Source organism: Theropithecus gelada, chromosome 3, assembly GCF_003255815.1.
Source record: "Theropithecus gelada isolate Dixy chromosome 3, Tgel_1.0, whole genome shotgun sequence".
NCBI classification, from domain to species: Eukaryota; Metazoa; Chordata; class Mammalia; order Primates; family Cercopithecidae; genus Theropithecus; species Theropithecus gelada.
In genome coordinates this window covers 82,178,725-82,197,490 of record NC_037670.1, presented here as the reverse complement: position 1 = coordinate 82,197,490, position 18,766 = coordinate 82,178,725, and the positions used below count along the sequence as shown (strand labels likewise).

At 41.5% G+C, this 18,766-nt stretch overlaps 1 protein-coding gene across 1 annotated transcript in view; it reads left to right on the top strand.

Moving 5' to 3' along the window:
- Positions 1–12,357, top strand: part of GARS (glycyl-tRNA synthetase) — a 40,482-nt gene extending 28,125 nt beyond the window's left edge. The window contains exons 12-17 of the mRNA XM_025380265.1: positions 35–180; positions 4,287–4,372; positions 6,848–6,957; positions 9,767–9,860; positions 10,566–10,756; positions 12,054–12,357. Coding sequence (XP_025236050.1) covers positions 35–180; positions 4,287–4,372; positions 6,848–6,957; positions 9,767–9,860; positions 10,566–10,756; positions 12,054–12,179 — 753 coding nt within the window. The 3' untranslated portion in view covers positions 12,180–12,357. The remainder of the gene's footprint in view (positions 1–34; positions 181–4,286; positions 4,373–6,847; positions 6,958–9,766; positions 9,861–10,565; positions 10,757–12,053) is intronic.
- The last annotated feature ends 6,409 nt before the right edge of the window (positions 12,358–18,766 follow it).

Genomic DNA, 18,766 nt, shown 5'->3' with positions numbered 1-18,766 from the left:
CGCTGTAGTTTTGGATTCCTTGACTACTTCATACAAAACAGTCAGTGTTGTTCAGTTTGAACCCAATAAGGGAGCAATTGGTAAGGCATATAAGAAGGATGCAAAACTGGTGATGGAGTATCTTGCCATTTGTGATGAGTGCTACATTACAGAAATGGAGATGCTGCTGAATGAGAAAGGGTAAGATTTCAGATGTTTAGTCTTCCACGGGCTCCAGTCAGTTGTGTCTTCGGCCAGGTTCTGAAAGTTAGGGTGTGATTAATTTCTTAAGATTTTTTGCAGGTAAGATTTTTAAGATTTTTTGTTGGCTGCATTTGAAGGACTGTCTTTGCTGAGATTTTGGCATTATAGCCTGGAAAAAGATTTGAAGTAGAATATAAAGACTTTTTTTTTTTTTTTTTCCTATTAACTTTCTTAAAGCGACTTACCCAGCTAGGAAGGGTTAGAAACTACATCTACCTCTCAGGTCACTTCTCCTTTTTGGAGGTTTAGAATACTCTCTGTAATTGTTTAAGCATGAATATAAACAATAGAGAAGGTGGGGCATGGTGGCTCACGCCTGTAATCCCAGCACTTTGGGAGGCCGAGGCAGGCAGATCACGAGGTCAGGAGACCATCCTGGCTAACACGGTGAAACCCCATCTGTACTAAAAATACAAAAAATTAGCCAGGCATGGCGGTGGGTGCCTGTAGTCCCAGCTACTCAGAGGCTGAGGCAGGGGAATGGCGTGAACCTGGGAGGCGGAGCTTGCAGTGAACCGCGATCTTGCCACTGCACTCCAGCCTGGGCAACAGAGTGAGACTCCGTCTCAAAGAAAAAAGAAAAAATAGAGAAAAGCCTTTAAAGGAATACAACAAAATCCAGCCCTGAACAATGTAAAATTTACAATATCCAGCAAACGATAAAAATTACTATATATATATATGAAATAGCAGGAAAATGAGGAGTAAAGTCAGTTGAAAGAAACACCTAGAAAAAACATGATGCGGTAAATACATAAGGATGTTAAAGCACTTATTATAAATATACTTAATGTACTCAAGGGTATAAAGGAAAACATGAACATGTGAGGTGAGAAAGGGAAAAATATATGTGTAATATGGATATAAACACGTTTTTATATATATAGACAACATGAAACATTTAGAGGCAGTATCTCAAATGAAAATGTCACTGGATGGGATTAACAGTAGATTAAACATTACAGAAGAAAGATCATTGAACTCAAAGACATAGCAACAAAAACTATCCAAAATGAAGCATAGAAAAAACAAGACTGGGAAAAAACTGTCCAGTGGGACAATATCAGACCATCTAATGCGTGTGTAATTGAGAGTCCTAGAGAGGGCGTATAGAAAAAATACTATACAATAGCTGGAAATTTTCCAAATTTGATGAAAACGATAAAACTACAGATTGAAGAAGCTTATCCCCAAGCAGGATAAACACAAAGATGACCATATGAAGACACATGAAAATCAAATAGCTAAAAACTAGGGATGAAGAGAAGAACCTTTAAAGCAGCTAGAGGGGAAAAAGACTCATTACGTAAAAACAAATGAAGATAAGAATGATTAGAATTCGTATCAAAAACTATGCAGATCACCATATAATGGAATGAAATCTTTTAAAGTGTTTTAAAATTCCTACACCCAGCAAAAATATCTTTCAAAAATGAAGAGGAAATACTTTTAAGACCAAGCTTGCCCAACCTGCGGCCTGCAGGCTGTATGTGGCCCAGGATGGCTTTTGATGCTGCCCAACACAAATTCGTAAACTTTCGAAAAACATCATGAGTTTTTTTTGGCAGTTTTTTTTTTTCTTTGCTCATCAGCTATGGCTAGTGTTAGTGTATTTTATGTGCAGTCCAAGACAGTTCTTCTAGTGTGGCCCAGGGAAGCCAAAAGATTGAACACCTCTGTTTTAGACAATCCAGGGCTCTGAAATTGCACTACCAACAGACCTCCACTATGAGAATTGTTAAGGGAACTTCTCCAGGCAGAAGTATGAAAGTTTAGATCTACCCAGAAGACTTAAGAGATCTAGAAATGACAAATATGTGGGTAAATAGAAATGGCATTTTCTTTCTCATCTCTTAATTTCTTCAAAAGATAATGGAGTATTTAAAGTAAAAATAATAATACAGGCCGGGCACGGTGGCTCAAGCCTGTAATCCCTGCACTTTGGGAGGCCGAGACGGGTGGATCACGAGGTCAGGAGATCGAGACCATCCTGGCTAACATGGTGAAACCCCATCTCTACTAAAAAATACAAAAAACTAGCCGGGGGCGGTGGCGGGCGCCTGTAGTCCCGGCTACTCGGGAGGCTGAGGCAGGAGAATGGCGTAAACCCGGGAGGCAGAGCTTGCAGTGAGCTGAGATGTGGCCACTGCACTCCAGCCTGGGCGACAGAGCGAGACTCCGTCTCAAAAAAAAAAATAAATAAATAAATAAATAAATGAAATAAAATAATAATAATACAGAATTTTTAACACGTGGAAGTAAAATGTATGCTATCAATAGCACAAAGGGTGGGAGCAAAGAATTAGGAATATACTCTTGTGAGGTGTATACATTATATATGAAATGGTGTAATATTACTTGAAGATAAACTGTGATAAGTTAAAAAATGCGTAGAGTGAACTCTAGAGCAATCACCCGGAAAAAAAACACAAAAAAAACCAAGGGGTGTAACTAATAAACCAATGGTAGAGATAAAGTAGAATAAGAAAAAATATTCCACAAGAAGATGGGAGAGGAGGAAAAGGAACAAAGAACGGATGGGACAAAGATGAACTCTTGCAAGTTGAAGATATCTGTTTCAGAAAAATTTTAAAACATTTCTGGTCTTCTAGAATTAACATCTATTTATACTAAAACAATATCAAGTCCCATTAAAATGGACTAAGTTATATTACTAATTAAATATCATTATCCATAAACACAGTTTGTTTTATTACTTATTCTCAAGTAATGGCTGTCTCCTTGCCAATTGCAACTCTTTTTTTTTTGAGATGGAGTCTCACTCTGTCACCCAGGCTGGGGTGCAGTGGTGCGATCTCAGCTCACTGCAACCTCTGCTTCCCAGTTTCAAGCAATTCTCCCACCTTAGCCTCCTGAGTAGCTGGGACTACAGGTGTGCACCACCACACCTAGCTAATTTTTTGTATTTTTAGTGGAGATGGGGTTTCACCATGTTGACCAGGTTGGTCTCGAACTCCTGACCTCAGGTGATCCGCCTGCCTTGGCCTCCCAAAGTGCTGGGATTACAGGCGTGAGCCACCATGCCTGACCCAATTGCAACTCTTTTATAGCTGTTCACTATGATACACTTAGACTGTGCTTACAGAGAGGGTGAATATAACACCGTGTATGTAATGGAACCTTTAATGCACGCACACACAGACTTCAGACAGAATAGTAAAAACGGAAGAATTCAGTGAACACCAGTCAGATGAGGCATGAGATTATCACAGGTGGAAACAAGCAAAATGCAGTTGTTATGTATGCCAAGTATCCAGCTTCCAAGACAACCACATGAGGGCACTCTATCCTAGCACTGAATTGCTTGGGAGGCAAGAGAAATCCAAATTGATACTCAAAATGTGAGGAAACACCTCCTAAGCTGAAATACAGGTATTACATGAAACTCTTTATAAAGAGTGAATTATTATAACCTGAAACTGAATGGGCATATCTCAGGACACAAATACATGGCAGCCAGTGATTTTGGGGGGGATAATATTTTATATTGCCGTATGAAACAGAAACATTAAACTTCTTTTAAACTGATCTTCATCAAGACAAATGTCAAAATTTATTTTGAAAATAGTGTGGGCATTGGACTGTAAAATTACTTTTGTAAGATGGCATGCTGGTTCATTTGTACATTTGTTGGGACAGTAATGAGAACCCTTGTGTTTTTACCAGCAGGCTTATTTCTGACAAAGTTGTTATTATTCTAAAACTGAAATTTCAAAAAGTTGTTTTTGGTTTTACCTTGATCTCAAAATCAAAGGCATTAGTCATTAAGTCACTTGTGGAATTTTATGAAACTAGTCAAAATTTGGTGTATCTCCTCAGAGTATTTTTTGGTGCCATTGTTAGAATAATACTTAATTTGGTGTTTCTTATGAAATAATTTAAATTTGACATCACTTATTATATCTGGAGAGTTGATCAAGTTATAAAAATAAAAAACAATTTAGCAATCTACAAAATTCCTTTAAATTAAGGCATGGGGTGCCTGTTTGAACTAATACAAAATGTATTTTGTTTCTTTGTAGGGAATTTACAATTGAAACTGAAGGGAAAACATTTCAGTTAACAAAAGACATGGTCAATGTGAAGAGATTCCAGAAGACACTATATGGTAAATTTGTAAAAATGATAAACAAAAAGTCACTGCTCCCTAAAGCTTTTGCTGTTGTTTGAGACAGGGTCTCGCTCTGTCACCCAGGCTGGAGTGCAGTGGCACAACCTCTGCCTCAGCCTCCCAATTAGCTGGGACTACAGGAGCACGCTACCATACCCAACGAATTTTTGTATTTTTTGTAGAGATGAGGTTTTTGCCACGTTGCCCAGGCTGGTCTTGAACTCCTAGGCTCAAGCAGTCCACCCGACTCGGCCTCCCAAAGTGCTGGGATTACAGGCATGAGCGGCCACGCCTAGCCCTCATTCCCTGTCTTTTTTGGCAAAATAACTTATTAAAAAGTCCTTTAGGGGCCAGACGCGGTGGCTCATGCCTGTAATTCCAACACTTTGGGAGGCCGAGAGCGGGTAGATCACGAGGTCAGGAGTTTGAGACCAGCCTGGCCAACATGGTGAAACCCCATCTCTACTAAAAATGGAAAAATTTTGCCGGGTGCAGTGGTTCACGCCTGTAATCCCAGCATTTTGGGAGGCTGAGGTGGGTGGATCACGAGGTCAAGAGATCGAGACCATCCTGGCTTACATGGTGAAACCCCATCTCTACTAAAAATACAAAAAAAATTAGCTGGGTGTGGCGCCGGGCACCTGTAATCCCAGCTACTCAGGAGGCTGAGGCAGGAGAACGGTGTGAACCTGGAAGGCGGAGCTTGCAGTGAGCTGAGATCATGCCACTGCACTCCAGCCTGGGCGACTGAGCAAGACGCCGTCTCAAAAACAAACAAAAAATACAAAAATTAGCTGGGCGTGGAGGTGCGTGCCTGTAATCCCAGCTACTCGGGAGGTTGAGGCAGGTGAATCCCTTCAACCCGGGAGGCTTGCAATAAGCCGAGATTGCGCCATTGTACTCTAGCCTGGGTGAACGGGCGAGACTCTGTCTCCAAAAAAAAAAAAAAAAAAGGCCATTTAGACCAGTGATGTTTCATGCTTTTTTAAAAGTTAAGAAGATGATTGTTTTTTTGTAGAACAAATTATGTGAATCAGGCAATGAGTAATTTGGAGCATATATGGAGGATGCTGAAGTTTATTTGTGGCTGAATTCAAATTCCTGGAAACAGAATAGTAGTGGGTGTTTGAGAAGCTACTGCCAGTGGAGAGAGTGAGCCTTTGTTCTTGGCCTGTCTTGTAGCCAGGCTTCTGTGAGCAGTGGTAGGAGTAAGCAGGGGCTTCTCCATCACGCTCTGGGGCTTTATAGCCACGATCCTGGCAGCTAGTTCAGAGCTGCACATCACCATTACTCAGATACCACAGAAGGATAGGGGGGGAATGCCTTGATCATGTTTCTAAAATATTACTCTTTATCGTAGACAAACAGGATCTGTTTTCCTCTACATGTGTGAGTTTTTGGTTCCAATGATCTCATTTCCCAAACAATATAAACTCTCCAAGGTTATGGCCAGTTATCTTAGACCTGGACAGTGCTTAGCAGTGCTTCTTCCTTTCCACATAATAAGTAATAATTATCAGTGTATTTCCTGTGTATACCACGGGTGTTGTCTTACCCACAGGAAGAGCTGTAGGCCACTGTAAGATGTCTTTGATGGACTGCTGTTCTTTGAGCAAACTCTTCCCTAAGGGTGTCCTGACCCCAGAACATTGGTAATACAATGCCAGTAATGGGGTTCTGAACAAGTTCTCATCAAGATAACAAGCTAAAAAGTTAAAGAAACACAAACCGTGTAATACTTTTTGCGTGTAGGAATTGTTTTTGTGAATTTTGCCAGCTGTGTTAGATTTTAAATTCTAGCAAATTCTTATTAAAAGCCTTAGATTTTTTGTGTTTTCTGGGTAGCCAAGGCAGGTGATAGAGACAAAATGTAGCTGCTGCTATTCGTAGTTTGCCAACTGGTGAATAAACATTCTGGTAACTCAGGTTTCGTTTTTACACAGTATAAACAGAATTTGGTGAAAGATTTTTTCACTCCAACTTTCTCTTCGAAGGCATGTTTCCTATTAGCAAATAGTTTTTAGGTATGTTCTGGTTTCTTTGTTCTGATATACAGACATAAAAAATCCATCTAGAATAGAGATATTTTTAGTGCTAAGAATTTTTTTTTTTTTTTTTTGAGACCAAGTCTCGCCCTTGTTTTCCAGGTTGGAGTGCAGTGGCACGATCTTGGCTTACTGCAACCTCTGCCTCCGGGGTTCAAGCGATTCTGCTGCCTCAGCCTCCCGAGTAGCTGGAATTACAGGCACCTGCCACCACACCCGGCTAATTTTTGTATTTTTAGTAGAGACGGGGTTTCACCATGTTGGCCAGGCTGGTCTCGAATTCCTGACCTCAGATGATCCACCCACCTCGGCCTCCCAAAATGCTGGGATTACAGGTGTGAGCATCGTGCCCAGTGAATTGTTTAGAGAGAATCTGAAATGCATTATGTGGTATTTGAGAGAATGTTATTGAATTTCTCTTTCGCAGTGGAAGAAGTTGTTCCGAATGTAATTGAACCCTCCTTCGGCCTGGGTAGGATCATGTATACGGTATTTGAACATACATTCCATGTACGTGAAGGAGATGAACAGAGAACAGTAAGTTATCATGTAGTGTGCTGTTATAGTGTCAGATAATAAAAATGTTCTGAATTACATTGTGAAGTACATTAATAAGACTCTAGAATGATCAATTAGTTATTACTATTGTCTACTAGTGCTGTTAACATTCATCTTTGCTTAAGTTTTTATAGACAAACCACTTTCCTGTGTTATCTTATTTGAGCTTTAGGTTATTCTAGAAGCTATTGTTTTAGTTGCCTGGTGCTCTCTATTCTGAGACTGAACCAATTACTTTGGGGAACAATCTACATTATGTCAGTGGAAGGAATGGCACTTTCTGGATATGCTGTGTTTTCAGAAATTTGGGAAGGATGAGATGACTCATAGAATTTAGCCAGACCACTAAGCTCTATCTATAGTCTGGTAAAGTATCAAAGGGAACCTCCTCAAACTGCATAAAATTGTCTGGGGTACTTTTGGGGTAAAGATGTGAATTCCTAGGTTCTACTCTGGAGATGCTGATTCACTAGGTCTAAGACCCAGGGATGTGGGTGTTTTTTTTAATAATAAGAACCCTAGGTGATTTCACTGTGAAAGCTTGACAGATCATAAATGGGATAATAGTTATCTGGGGTATAGCCTTTCCTAGCATTCAAGTATTGCTGAAGATAGAAGATTATAAGAAGTCTTCATCAGCTCCCACGAATTTTCTTTTGGTTCTGATGCTTCTGAATCACTGCTCCTTGCCTTCTTCCTCTCTATCTCCTTGCCTTCTTCCTCTCTATCTCCTTGCCTTACTTCACCATTTTTACCTCGCCTCTGCCTGCAGAAGTTACACTCCTGGTCAGATTGCTAGGAAAGCCAACCAGAAGAATGGCTAAAAAGGAGAGGTTGTATATGTTAGGTTAATTGAAAGAAACAGTGTCATCCACTTGGCCATTCTAAAGCTTGAGTGTATGTAATGTTAGACATCAACCCTGTGGTTCTTTCTGGGACATTTAACCTTGAAGGATGAACTAGTGCATTCTCGGCAGCAGTACTTCAGTCTGACACACTATTGTAATACATAGCTAATAAAGTTAGTAGTGTACTCTCTGCCCTAAAGTTGCTTCTTCATTTCCCAACCTTGAAGAAGCAGCCCTATTCATTCAACAGATTGTAAGAACCTGGGCTAGGCCCCAGGTACACAAACATAAGGCTTGGTTCTTTTTGAGAAATGATGACAAACATAACTGCGTGTGTTCTTTTTAGATGTCAAGTCTGCTTCAAGCTTTTTCTGCTTATTTTTCTAATAAAAAGGTTTTAGAAAATCTTTTAGCTGTTCCTTTGAATCTAACAATATTAATATAACTACAGCTTTAATAGAAATTTCGTAAGGGCTAAACAAGAATAAATTAGTCACAGTGTTTTATGAATTGCGTGAATTCCCATGATGAAGAGAAATTTGATTAGGCTGTGGGAAGCCAAAAATGCTTCTAAATTGTTAGCACCTAGTTCCTCAATCTATTTGCCTATAAATGTAGTAGAAAGACATTGCTAGTGAAATTCTAAAAATTATTTTTCTATAAAGTCAGGTCCCTATTACTGTCTCATATTAAATAGAAATATCACAAGATGGAGGAAGGGAATATAATTCTGAACCTTCTGTGATGTGAGCAGCAATGTTGGTGGAATACAGGCCTTACTTAGAGTGGGATATTCATTGCTTGGCATTAAAGGTTAATTGAACTTTGGGTAAGAGGCTAAACTGGAATCTGTGTCATTCATTATTTTTATGGGACAAATTTATTCTGTGTTTTTGCCTTCAAGTGAACCTTTTGTACAAGTATTAAGAACTGCCTTCAGTTCCCATTTCCAACCCAAAGTGGTAGATTGGTTTGCCTTCCACAGAATATTTTTATTTTCGCTTTTTTTTTTTTTTTGGTCTCGCTTTGTTGCTCAGCTGGAGTGCAGTGGCATGATCTCAGCTGACTACAGCCTCAAACTTTTGGGCTCAAGCAATCCTCCTGCTTCAGCCTCCCGAGTAGCTGGGACCACAGGTGCGCCTCACAATGCCTAGCTAATTTTTTAGTTTTTGTAGAGATGGGGTCTTGCCATGTTGCCCTGGCTGGTCTTGAATTCCTGGGCTCAAGCAATTCTTCTGCCTCAGCTTCCCAAAGTGCTGGGGTTACAGGCAGGAGCCACTGTGCCCAGCCTTATTTTTGCTTTCTTTGATTTCTGAGTTACTCAGAAACTATTTCAGGGCAGTTTAAGAAGGCTGTATGTACTTTTTAGTGTAGGTAGATGGAGCATCTTTTTTGTTTTGTACTATTTCTTTTGGACCTATGTTTGTGAGCTAATTAAACTTTTCTGTTTCACTGGGTCACTAAGGCTCATAGGTTCTTTTCTTAAAAGACAGAATAGGCTTTTGGTTTGGGGCACTGCCACTTGTTTGATGATTTAGGTAGTCTCCACAGAAAAACTGTCTTTTATGTGGGACTAAAAATTACCGTCTTTTATATGTAGTAGCTTTCAGAATGCTTTCACATCATTTGACTTTTTTAGTAACGGGCTTGTGAAGCAAGCAGAGCAGGTGGTGGAGACCTGCTTTTTAGATGGAGAAACTAAGGTTTAGAAAGAGAGCTCATGAGTTGGCCCAAATTTGGAGCTGAAACCAGGTGTTTCTGATGCTGGTTCTCCTGCTTCTCTTTTGCCATACTGCTTTTCATGTCATGTTTTCTGGCATTTGGGTAATGATGTTATGCTTGAACACTTGCTGAATATTAACCTCTTTTGGTTTGGGGTATTAGCATTTAGATATTTACAAATTAACATATTTGGATTTTTTTCTTTTTAAATCATCCAGTTCTTCAGTTTCCCTGCTGTAGTCGCTCCATTCAAATGTTCCGTCCTCCCACTGAGCCAAAACCAGGAGTTCATGCCATTTGTCAAGGAATTATGTAAGCAAATTCAATTGGGTAAACTCCATGGGAACACCATCAGGAGACTGAATCTTAGGAAATGTATCGTTTATTTCAATAAAAATAGAGATTGAATAAAGAATATAAATGATTTTATAAAGAGTACATGATTTTAGCCTGTACTCTTATTTCTAAGAGAGAGGGTATGCTTGCTCAGATGTTTTATTCTGGCATTTGAGTGAGTCAAGGTAGGACCCAAGAGTCAGATTTAAAAATTATTTCCTTCTCATACTGACGTTGGTGCTCAGTTCATCGAGGGAACCCAAGTGGAGTGTAGCAACCCTAGTGGATCTACAGCTACAGAATCCACTGCCCTGAAAGGAATCCTAGTGGTCATCTGGCACATCCCACTTATTTCAGAGTTGGGAAGTGGGGAGAGTCCATTGACCTGCTCAGAGCCATAAAAATGGAGGTGGTGGAGTCAGGACTCACCTTCTGGCCTTGGCTCTTGGTCCTATATTTGTTCCCCCTATAGCTGTATCAGATGGAGGTATGCATGAAGATTTGGATTCTCGCAAGGGATTTATTAAACTTTAGGGATGTTTCTTTGTGTTGCAGCTCAACTTGTTGCTGTCTTGTCTTGGTCCCTTTTATAAGTCTGAGCTTGTAAGAAGACAGTAGTTAGATAACATTGGGCTTAACTCCATTGTTCTATTTTTAATTTACTTTGTTTATTTTGGATAGCGGAAGCCCTCACCAGGCACGGAGTGTCTCACAAGGTAGACGATTCCTCTGGGTCAATTGGAAGGCGCTATGCCAGGACTGATGAGATTGGCGTGGCTTTTGGTGTCACCATTGACTTTGACACAGTGAACAAGACCCCCCACACAGCAACTCTGAGGGACCGTGACTCAATGCGGCAGATAAGAGCAGAGGTATCTGGCCTTCTCTTTGGCATTTTTAGCCTTAGAAATGTGTACTGCTTCTTACTGATTTGTGTTGGATTTTGATGTGTATATGCTCCCTTTCCTTTTTTTTTCTTTTTAATTTTAATGAACAGCTTCTATCAGACAGAGCCCAGAATCTCAAGTCCCCCTGGTTTAATTATGAAAATATCCATTAGCACTTCTCTAATATTTTATAACCATTTGTATTGCTCTGGGCTCATTCTCCAGCAGTTTGCTTTTATACTTGTTTGTTTATTGGGCAAGAGAAATATGATCCCAATAATTTGTTGCCATAGTTTTATTGGTAGGCTTTTGAGGGGTTAGACATTTTAATTTTTTATTTTTACAGACACGTATACATGTGTATGTATAAACTTTTCCGTGTTCAGATATTCAAAACAGTGAATGATGTTTCAGTAATTTTGGTCAATAGGAAGGCAGTAATGGAGATGGTAGAAGCACAGAAGGGGAAGGATGGGTGGTAAGGGAAAGGAAAGAGTAGCTGCTCTAATTGACGTCTGCCTGCCTAATTTATCAACTTTGAGCACATATTTCACGTGCCTGTTCCATACTTAGCTTGATACAGATACTAATAGGGAAAACAGAAGCAAAAGACTGCTTTTTTTTTTTCTGAAGGAGTTTATAGTCTAATCCAGAAGTCGTGAATTTCTAACTTGACTTTTTAGAGACCATCTGGCTACTCTGGACCTGTGTACCCATCTGGGTGTGGTTCTCAAAAGTGTAGTCCCTAGACCAGCAGCATCAGTGTCACCTGGAAATGTGTGAGATAAGCAAAACCTCCCCAGACCTACTACATCATAAACTGGGGATGGAGAGGCAGAGGGGGCAGGCAAAACTTTTTTAGTTTTAACGAGACCTCCAGATGATTCTGACGTGCACTCGAGTTTGAGAACCATTGCTATGTGGCAGCCAGTGTTTGATTTTGGCTGAGGAACAGTGGCCTCCTTCGTCAGAGCTCTCCAGTTTGCCAGTCTTATGTAACTCCCTCACACGAGTTACTTGACTGACTCCTGTTTGTTCTAATAGTTAAATTTAATACACATGAAGTAAAGGACATGGAGATTTAGAAAAGTTAGGAAAGGCTTTGTGGCAGAATTGAGTTGTCTGGGGGAACTGGTGGGCATTGTGGGCGAGAAGAAGAACATGGACCCTTGCATGGCATGACATTGTTTGGCTCTGTGTAAGGTTTCCTGAGTTCAGGATAAATCTTCTTAAAAATCTGAACAAGTTGGTTGATACTTGGCTTCTCTCTCCTTGTCTCTAGGTCTCTGAGCTGCCCAGCATAGTCCGAGACCTAGCCAATGGCAGCATCACATGGGCCGATGTGGAGGCCAGGTATCCTCTGTTTGAAGGGCAAGAGACTGGTAAAAAAGAGACAATCGAGGAATGAAGACAATGTTGACAACTTTTGACCACTTGCGCTGAAAAACAAAACAAAACAAAAAACTCTTATCATGTCCACTTTACAAAAGAAAACAGCATTGTGATTACTCCCAGGGACTGTATTTTATCTTCAGTGGCTGCCTGATTTTACCCCCACAATTAAAGTTGAAGGAATCCTGAACAAACTTGTGATCTATTTGCTCGTGTTTTTACATTTTCAGCAAGGCTGTTTCTCCCACGTTTGGGTAGACATTCTCATGGCTTAATGTTAAACACAGTTAACACTTTTAAAAAAATTAACAGCTTTATTGGGATATCATTTACATACCATAAAAATAACCTATTTTAAGTGTAGAGTTCAGCGATGTTTAGTATATTTACAGAGTTGTGCAACCACCACCACAAACCAATTTTAGAATATTTCCATCACTCCAAAAGAAGTCTCATGCTCATTTACCTCACTCCCATTCTAACCTCAGCCCAGGCAACCACTCCTCTACTTTCTGTCTATTGATTTACCTTTTCGACTCTTTATCTTTTTCTGAGAAAATGATGCATCGTGCAGATACTGTGACAACAGTCTCCAAGCAGATGAAATGACTTCTGGGAAAGACTGAGGCAAGGATGGGGTGGCAGGAGTGGTGCAGTGGAGGAGGCAGAGTGCTGGGGTGGAGCTTTAGGACTGCTAACCCCACTGCAGATTCTCCAGGAGGGGAGGGCCTTGACAGATTTGCCTTCTATCTTAAGGCATGCTTGTACTCAGCTCCACTGGTAACCTGAAATCATTAAGCTCCTGATGCTAGGGGAACCCATCTGTCTCGTCTGATTTAGCAATTCCTGACTATCACACTGTCTTGATTCTAGGCTAGTAGTTTTTGGCTCAGGTTTTAAGGTGCTTTACTTCTTTTATGTTTTTGTATAGAAAACTCAGAAGACTATGCTTATTTGTAAGGGAAAAATTCAAGGTTGTGTGAACTTGAGCAGCTATTTATTTCCAGAGCTACTACCGTGTCTAGTGTCCCCACTTCCTCCCCCGCAGTATTGGATAGAGGAGTGGTGGTCTCCAGTGTGCCCTTTTGTCTCTGGTGTGAAGAACAATTGAAGTTGTGATTGCTTAGATGTAAAGTAGGAATCTCCCAGGGATTTCCCTCATTTGTATCTGATCTCCAGTGGTGTCTACTGCAGTGCTATACATAGTAGGTCTTCAATAAATAGTCTTTGGATGAGACTTGAATTTTTGAACAGACTTCTTTTTTGAACAAACCTCTTTGGAAGGAAAGCTTTACACTGAAGCTTATTTCTCTTCTATCTCATACTTTTATGAGCTTTCATTATTAAATTAGAAGGAGCCAGATTTTAAATGAACTGAGTTTTCATTTTCTAGAAAATGAAATCCCATTTTCTAGGGATTTCTCTCACTTCAAATTCCATATAATATAGCTTGTAACTGGGCATATGTTCTAGCAGCTTTACATTGGCAGGGGGCTGCCCTAACTTTGCATTTATTTACTTCCTTTTACAGCAGGTACCGCCATAGTCAAACAGTCACCACAGCCTCAGACATTGGTTTAAGCTCATTAATAGGGAAAGATACATTAAATACACAGTGAGATTTGCCTATCAGATTGGTGCCAAAGTAGTTGTGGTTTTTGCCATTAAAAGTAATGACAGGCTGGGCGCGTTGGCTCACGCCTGTAATCCCAGCGCTTTGGGAGGCCAAGGAGGGTGTATCATCTGAGGTCAGGAGTTCGAGACTAGCCTGGCCAACACAGTGAAACCCCTCTACTAAAAATATAAAAATCAGCTGGGGGTGGTGGCACATTCCTGTACTCCCAACTACAAGGGAAGCTGAGGCAGGAGAATCACTTGAACCCGGGAGGCGGAGGTTGCAGTCCGCCAAGATCATGCCACTGCACTCCAGTCTGGGCCCAGAGTGAGACTCCATCTAAAATAAATAAATAAATAAATAAATAAATAAATAAATAAATAAAAATAGTGACAAAACCTGCAATTACTTTTGTGCCAACCTAATACTTTGGATCATAAAGGAATTGGAACCAAACCTCTCTTCCTTTTTCATTGACGAATACATTTGTCGTGAGGTAGAGGCTGGATATTGAATCTGCAAGCCCTCTTTTGTTCCTTCCCCTGGGTAGCAGTGTGTGATTTCTCCTGGAACACCTGCTCTAAAGCAGGTCTCTCAAGTGACTGATACCTGAGTGAGGGAGACGGGCCAGCAGCAGAGCTCTCTGGTTCTGTCTGTACCATATTTGCTTGACTTTAAGCACAAGAGGTTGAAGTGCTGTTTTCTAAATTGAGAGACTCTTTACACAGGAGTTTGCGTATGCATATGCACACACTTCTGTTCAAGCCCAATGTGTATTTAAAGCATGGGTCTTTCTGGCTTAATGCTCTTTGAGGCCTTTTAATTTATTTATATACCTGTATTTACTGGACTGTGGGCTAAACAAGAGCGAGATAAATAGCATTGTATCTCGGAGAAGTTACTCCTGTTTATTACCTCTCCCAAAAATAGTGATGGGGGAAGGTCAGATTCTAGCTAATTTCCGTGGACTGTTATGTAAGAACACAGGAATTAGGTTTTTAATACTTAGGTTGGAATTCGGGGCATTCAGTCAAATGCAACGTGGAGTTACTTCTAGAGAGGCTGTCAGTGCCTGGCTTCTGCAGGAGTCCACCACCTTAATGTTGCTCAACAGCTCATAACAGCAAAATAGTGACTATAGATGGTGTTCTAGAAAAGAAATTCATCACCAAGTCTAAAGAACATGGAAATGATCTTACTGTTTTCACGAGCTGGTACTAGAGATGTCAGACATCTCAAGTTCTTTGTGATAAGAACTTGCAAAATCATTGTTTTCATTATAAGTCACATGAAATACATTCATTCTAGACCTTTATTTACTACTGCCTTAACCAGTGTAATTGCAGGGTAATAGCAGCAACTGTCTTAGTCAGTGGAGTCTATTCCTTGAGAGGGCTGGATGCCCTAGAGGTAAACCCAAATTATCTCTGGTTATAGTTGCCCTGAAATGAACCTTCTTTCCCAAAGAAAAACGATTACCTGTATCTCTTGGGCTGGGCTAGGATGGAGAGGCTTTGAGAGCATTGCTTGCACCGGCATCTTTGCTGATAGTCTGACAATGTTTAAGGCAGGTGTTTGTGGCATTTGGCCAACACCAAAGTGAAATTTAGTTGAAGATTCAGTAAGTAAGTGGATGACTAATTTTGCTGTGCCTCAACGTTCACGTGTTGTTGCCTTTTGAATAATTCTTGGTTATTGAGCTGCCTCTAAGCAGTAATTGTGTTAAGGCCGTGTGGATGTCTGGAGGAATGTCTCCTCTAGAAATTGGCATGTGATTTGGGAGTATCACCACGGGTTGCCTGAGAGGCACAGCCTGCAGCTTCACGCTCCTGGCTAAGAGCCACTTCACTCTTGCTGCTGACATGCACCCCTCTTGCTGGATAGGCTGTCTTCCTTGCGTGTTGAAGGACACACCTTTGAAAATCTGTTGCCTCAGTAGAAGATGTTGGGGCAGTCATTCTCAACCCTGGCTGCACATTAAAGTCACTTGAGCTTTAAAAAAATACTCATGTCTGGGCTCCTCCTTAAACCAATTTAATGAGTTGAGGGTGGGGCCTGGACATCAGTATGTTAAGTCCCTTAGGAGAAACACCACGACCACTGTTGGCACCTTGTGAACTTTCTAACCGTGTGAGAGGCTGGACCCGTTGCTCTCTCAAAAGGGGTTTCCTCTGAGAATATGAATTTGTGGGACATTGTATCCAGTGAGACAATTAGAGAAGTAGATGTGAGGGTGGGGAAGTGAGCAGTAGGATTTCTGTTTTCCCGGGGAATTTTAGGGAACCTTATTCTTGCTGGATGAGGTTGGTGGTGCCAAAGAGCAGAGGGCTGCTGTGAGCTCTGGGCCGGAAATAAAGTAAGCTGGCTTCTTGTCCTGACTCTTCTAGTGTCTGACTCTTCTAGTGTCTGACTCTTCTAGTGTCTGAACCTAATGGTAGTTTCAGGAGCTTGATGCTGGGAAGAGAGAGCCCTTCTGTCTTTGGGAGCCAAAGCTCTCTGGCCTCCTTTTTTTAATGTGCAAGACTTAGTGCAAAGTGAGCCTGCATAGAATTTGCCAGCCTATGCCTGCAATTGTTGGATCTTAAAACTCAATCACCAATAATTAGCACAAAAGCAGTTATGCTAACTGAAACAATTTAGGCAACTTAAAACCTTTTTTGGCTCCTCAAAACTCACTGTTCTGCATCTAAGCATGAACTAATTGACAGTGAGATTAAGTACAATGAAATTGTGGGAAAGAAAAAAACCCACTGGAAAGCTTTAGAAAGTATTAATTTTTTTTTTTATTTGAGCCCAGATTTTCCATTTTTTTGTCCAGCCTGTCAACTCCACCTCCACCAGAATTGGGCCACTTCTCACCACCTTCATGGCCACCAGCTTGGGGCAAGCCGCCATCATCACCCATCTGGTTTATTGAAAAAGACTTGTCTGAACTCCCTGCTCGTGCCCTTGCCCCTTCATCAGCAGTTTTCCACCTGGCACCAGAATGATTGCATTGGTCCTCAGAACTCAGTGGCCTTTCTTGCCTTTCTTTCTCTTTCTTTCCTTTCCTTTCCTTTCCTTCCTTCCTTCCTTCCTTCCTTCCTTCCTTCCTTCCTTCCTTCCTTCCTTCCTTCCTTCCTTCCTTCCCTTCCTTTCCTTCCTTCCTTCCTTCCTCTTCTTTCTCTTTCCTTTTCTTTTCTTTCTCCTTTCTTTCTCCTTTTCTTTCTCTCTCTCTTTCTTTCCTTTTCTTTTCTTTCTTTTACCCTTCCTTCCTTCCTTCTTTTCTTTTCCATTCTTTTTCGTTCTTTCTTTCTTTTTTTTTTTTTTTTTTGAGGCGGAGTCTTGCTCTGTCGCCCAGGCTGGAGTGTAGTGACCGGATCTCAGCTCACTGCAACTCTGCCTCCCGGGTTTACGCCATTCTCCTGGCTCAGCCTCCCGAGTAGCTGGGACTGCAGGCACCCGCCACCTTGCCCGGCTAGTTTTTTGTATTTTTTTTTTTTTAGTAAGACGGGGTTTCACCGTGTTAGCCAGGATGGTCTCCATCTCCTGATCTCGTGATCCGCCCGTCTTGGCCTCCCAAAGTGCTGGGATTACAGGCTTGAGCCACCGCACCCGGCCTGTTCTTTCTTTCTTTTTCTTTCTTTCAGATGGAGTCTTGCTCTGTTGCCCAGGCTGGAGCTCAGTGGCGCAATTTCAGCTCACTGCAACCTCCGCCTCCCTGGTTCAAGCAATTCTCCTGCCTCAACCTCCCGAGTAGCTAGGATTACAGGTGCCTGCCACTGCCCCCGGCTAATTTTTGTGTTTTTAGTAGAGATGGGGTTTCACCATGTTGGCCAGGCTGGTCTTGAACTCCTGACCTCAGGTGATCCACCCACCTCAGCCTCCCAAAGTGCTGTGATTACAGGTATGAGCCACCTTGCCAGTCCAGCTTTTCTTGTCCTGCGAGAATAACATGTGGATCTACACCCACTCCCCTGCCAACCACCCCCCATGCTGGCCCTTTTCCAGTGACCCCAGCATGCCCAGGACAGGACCTTGGTACTCAGTGATATTCTGTCTGCCCACAGTGCTTCCTCCAAAGATGAGGTTCCCACAACCACTCCCTCATCTCTGGATGTCATTCAGTAGTCGCCTCAGGCCTTCCTCAGCTGCTTCATCTGAAGTTTCAACATGCTCTGCATCCCCCCGACAACCCCCACATTCAGACACATCCCTTTCATAATCACCTTCCTTGTTTTCTTTTTCCTCTTGAGCACTAAACACTTTAAAAGTATTTTACTTTTTTATTTTGTTTAATTTTTGGTCTCCCCATTAGAATGAAAGTTCCACGAGGACAAGGATTTGGGTCTGTTTCATTCTTGGCTGTATCCTCCGTGCCTGGGGAAGTGCCTAGCACTTAGTAAGTCCTCAGTAAATATATGAGTGACTTAATGAACGAATGAATCTTTCCCTGCAGGGCAGCTCTACATTCCGTATTTTGGTATAAAAATTGGCTTACTTAGAAATGGCTACTCTCACACTCAACTCACCCCTTGGCTCAAGCCCCACGTCTGTCCTCTGCAAAAGGCCTGCAGCCACTGAATGCTTGGGCACGAAGGCAGGTTTCCAAACTTAGTAGAAGTGGTGCCCTTTTTAAAGGAAACAAGACCTCCAAAGCCTCTGTAGTACACCAGGAGTCCCCATTTTGAGAAATTTTAGCTAATGTTGTATACTTACTGTAAGACCATCTTCCATTTGACACTGAAAGAGAGGTAACTGGTAAGCATTTTTAAAGATTATCACTAAAATAAAAGTAAATTTAAAAATCTTTATAACACTGGTGGACTCTGAGAAGAGGTTCCATGCAGAGAAACTGTGAGACTTTAAGGTCTTTTAGAGACAAGAGTTCCTGGGCTGGTTGAGGCATCCTGAAAGGAACAGTAACACTGGGTAACTGGTATTGGCAATTCGGGGTTGGACCAGATGTGGCCCTGCCTTCGAACCCTTCACGACCTGACGGTGAGGTC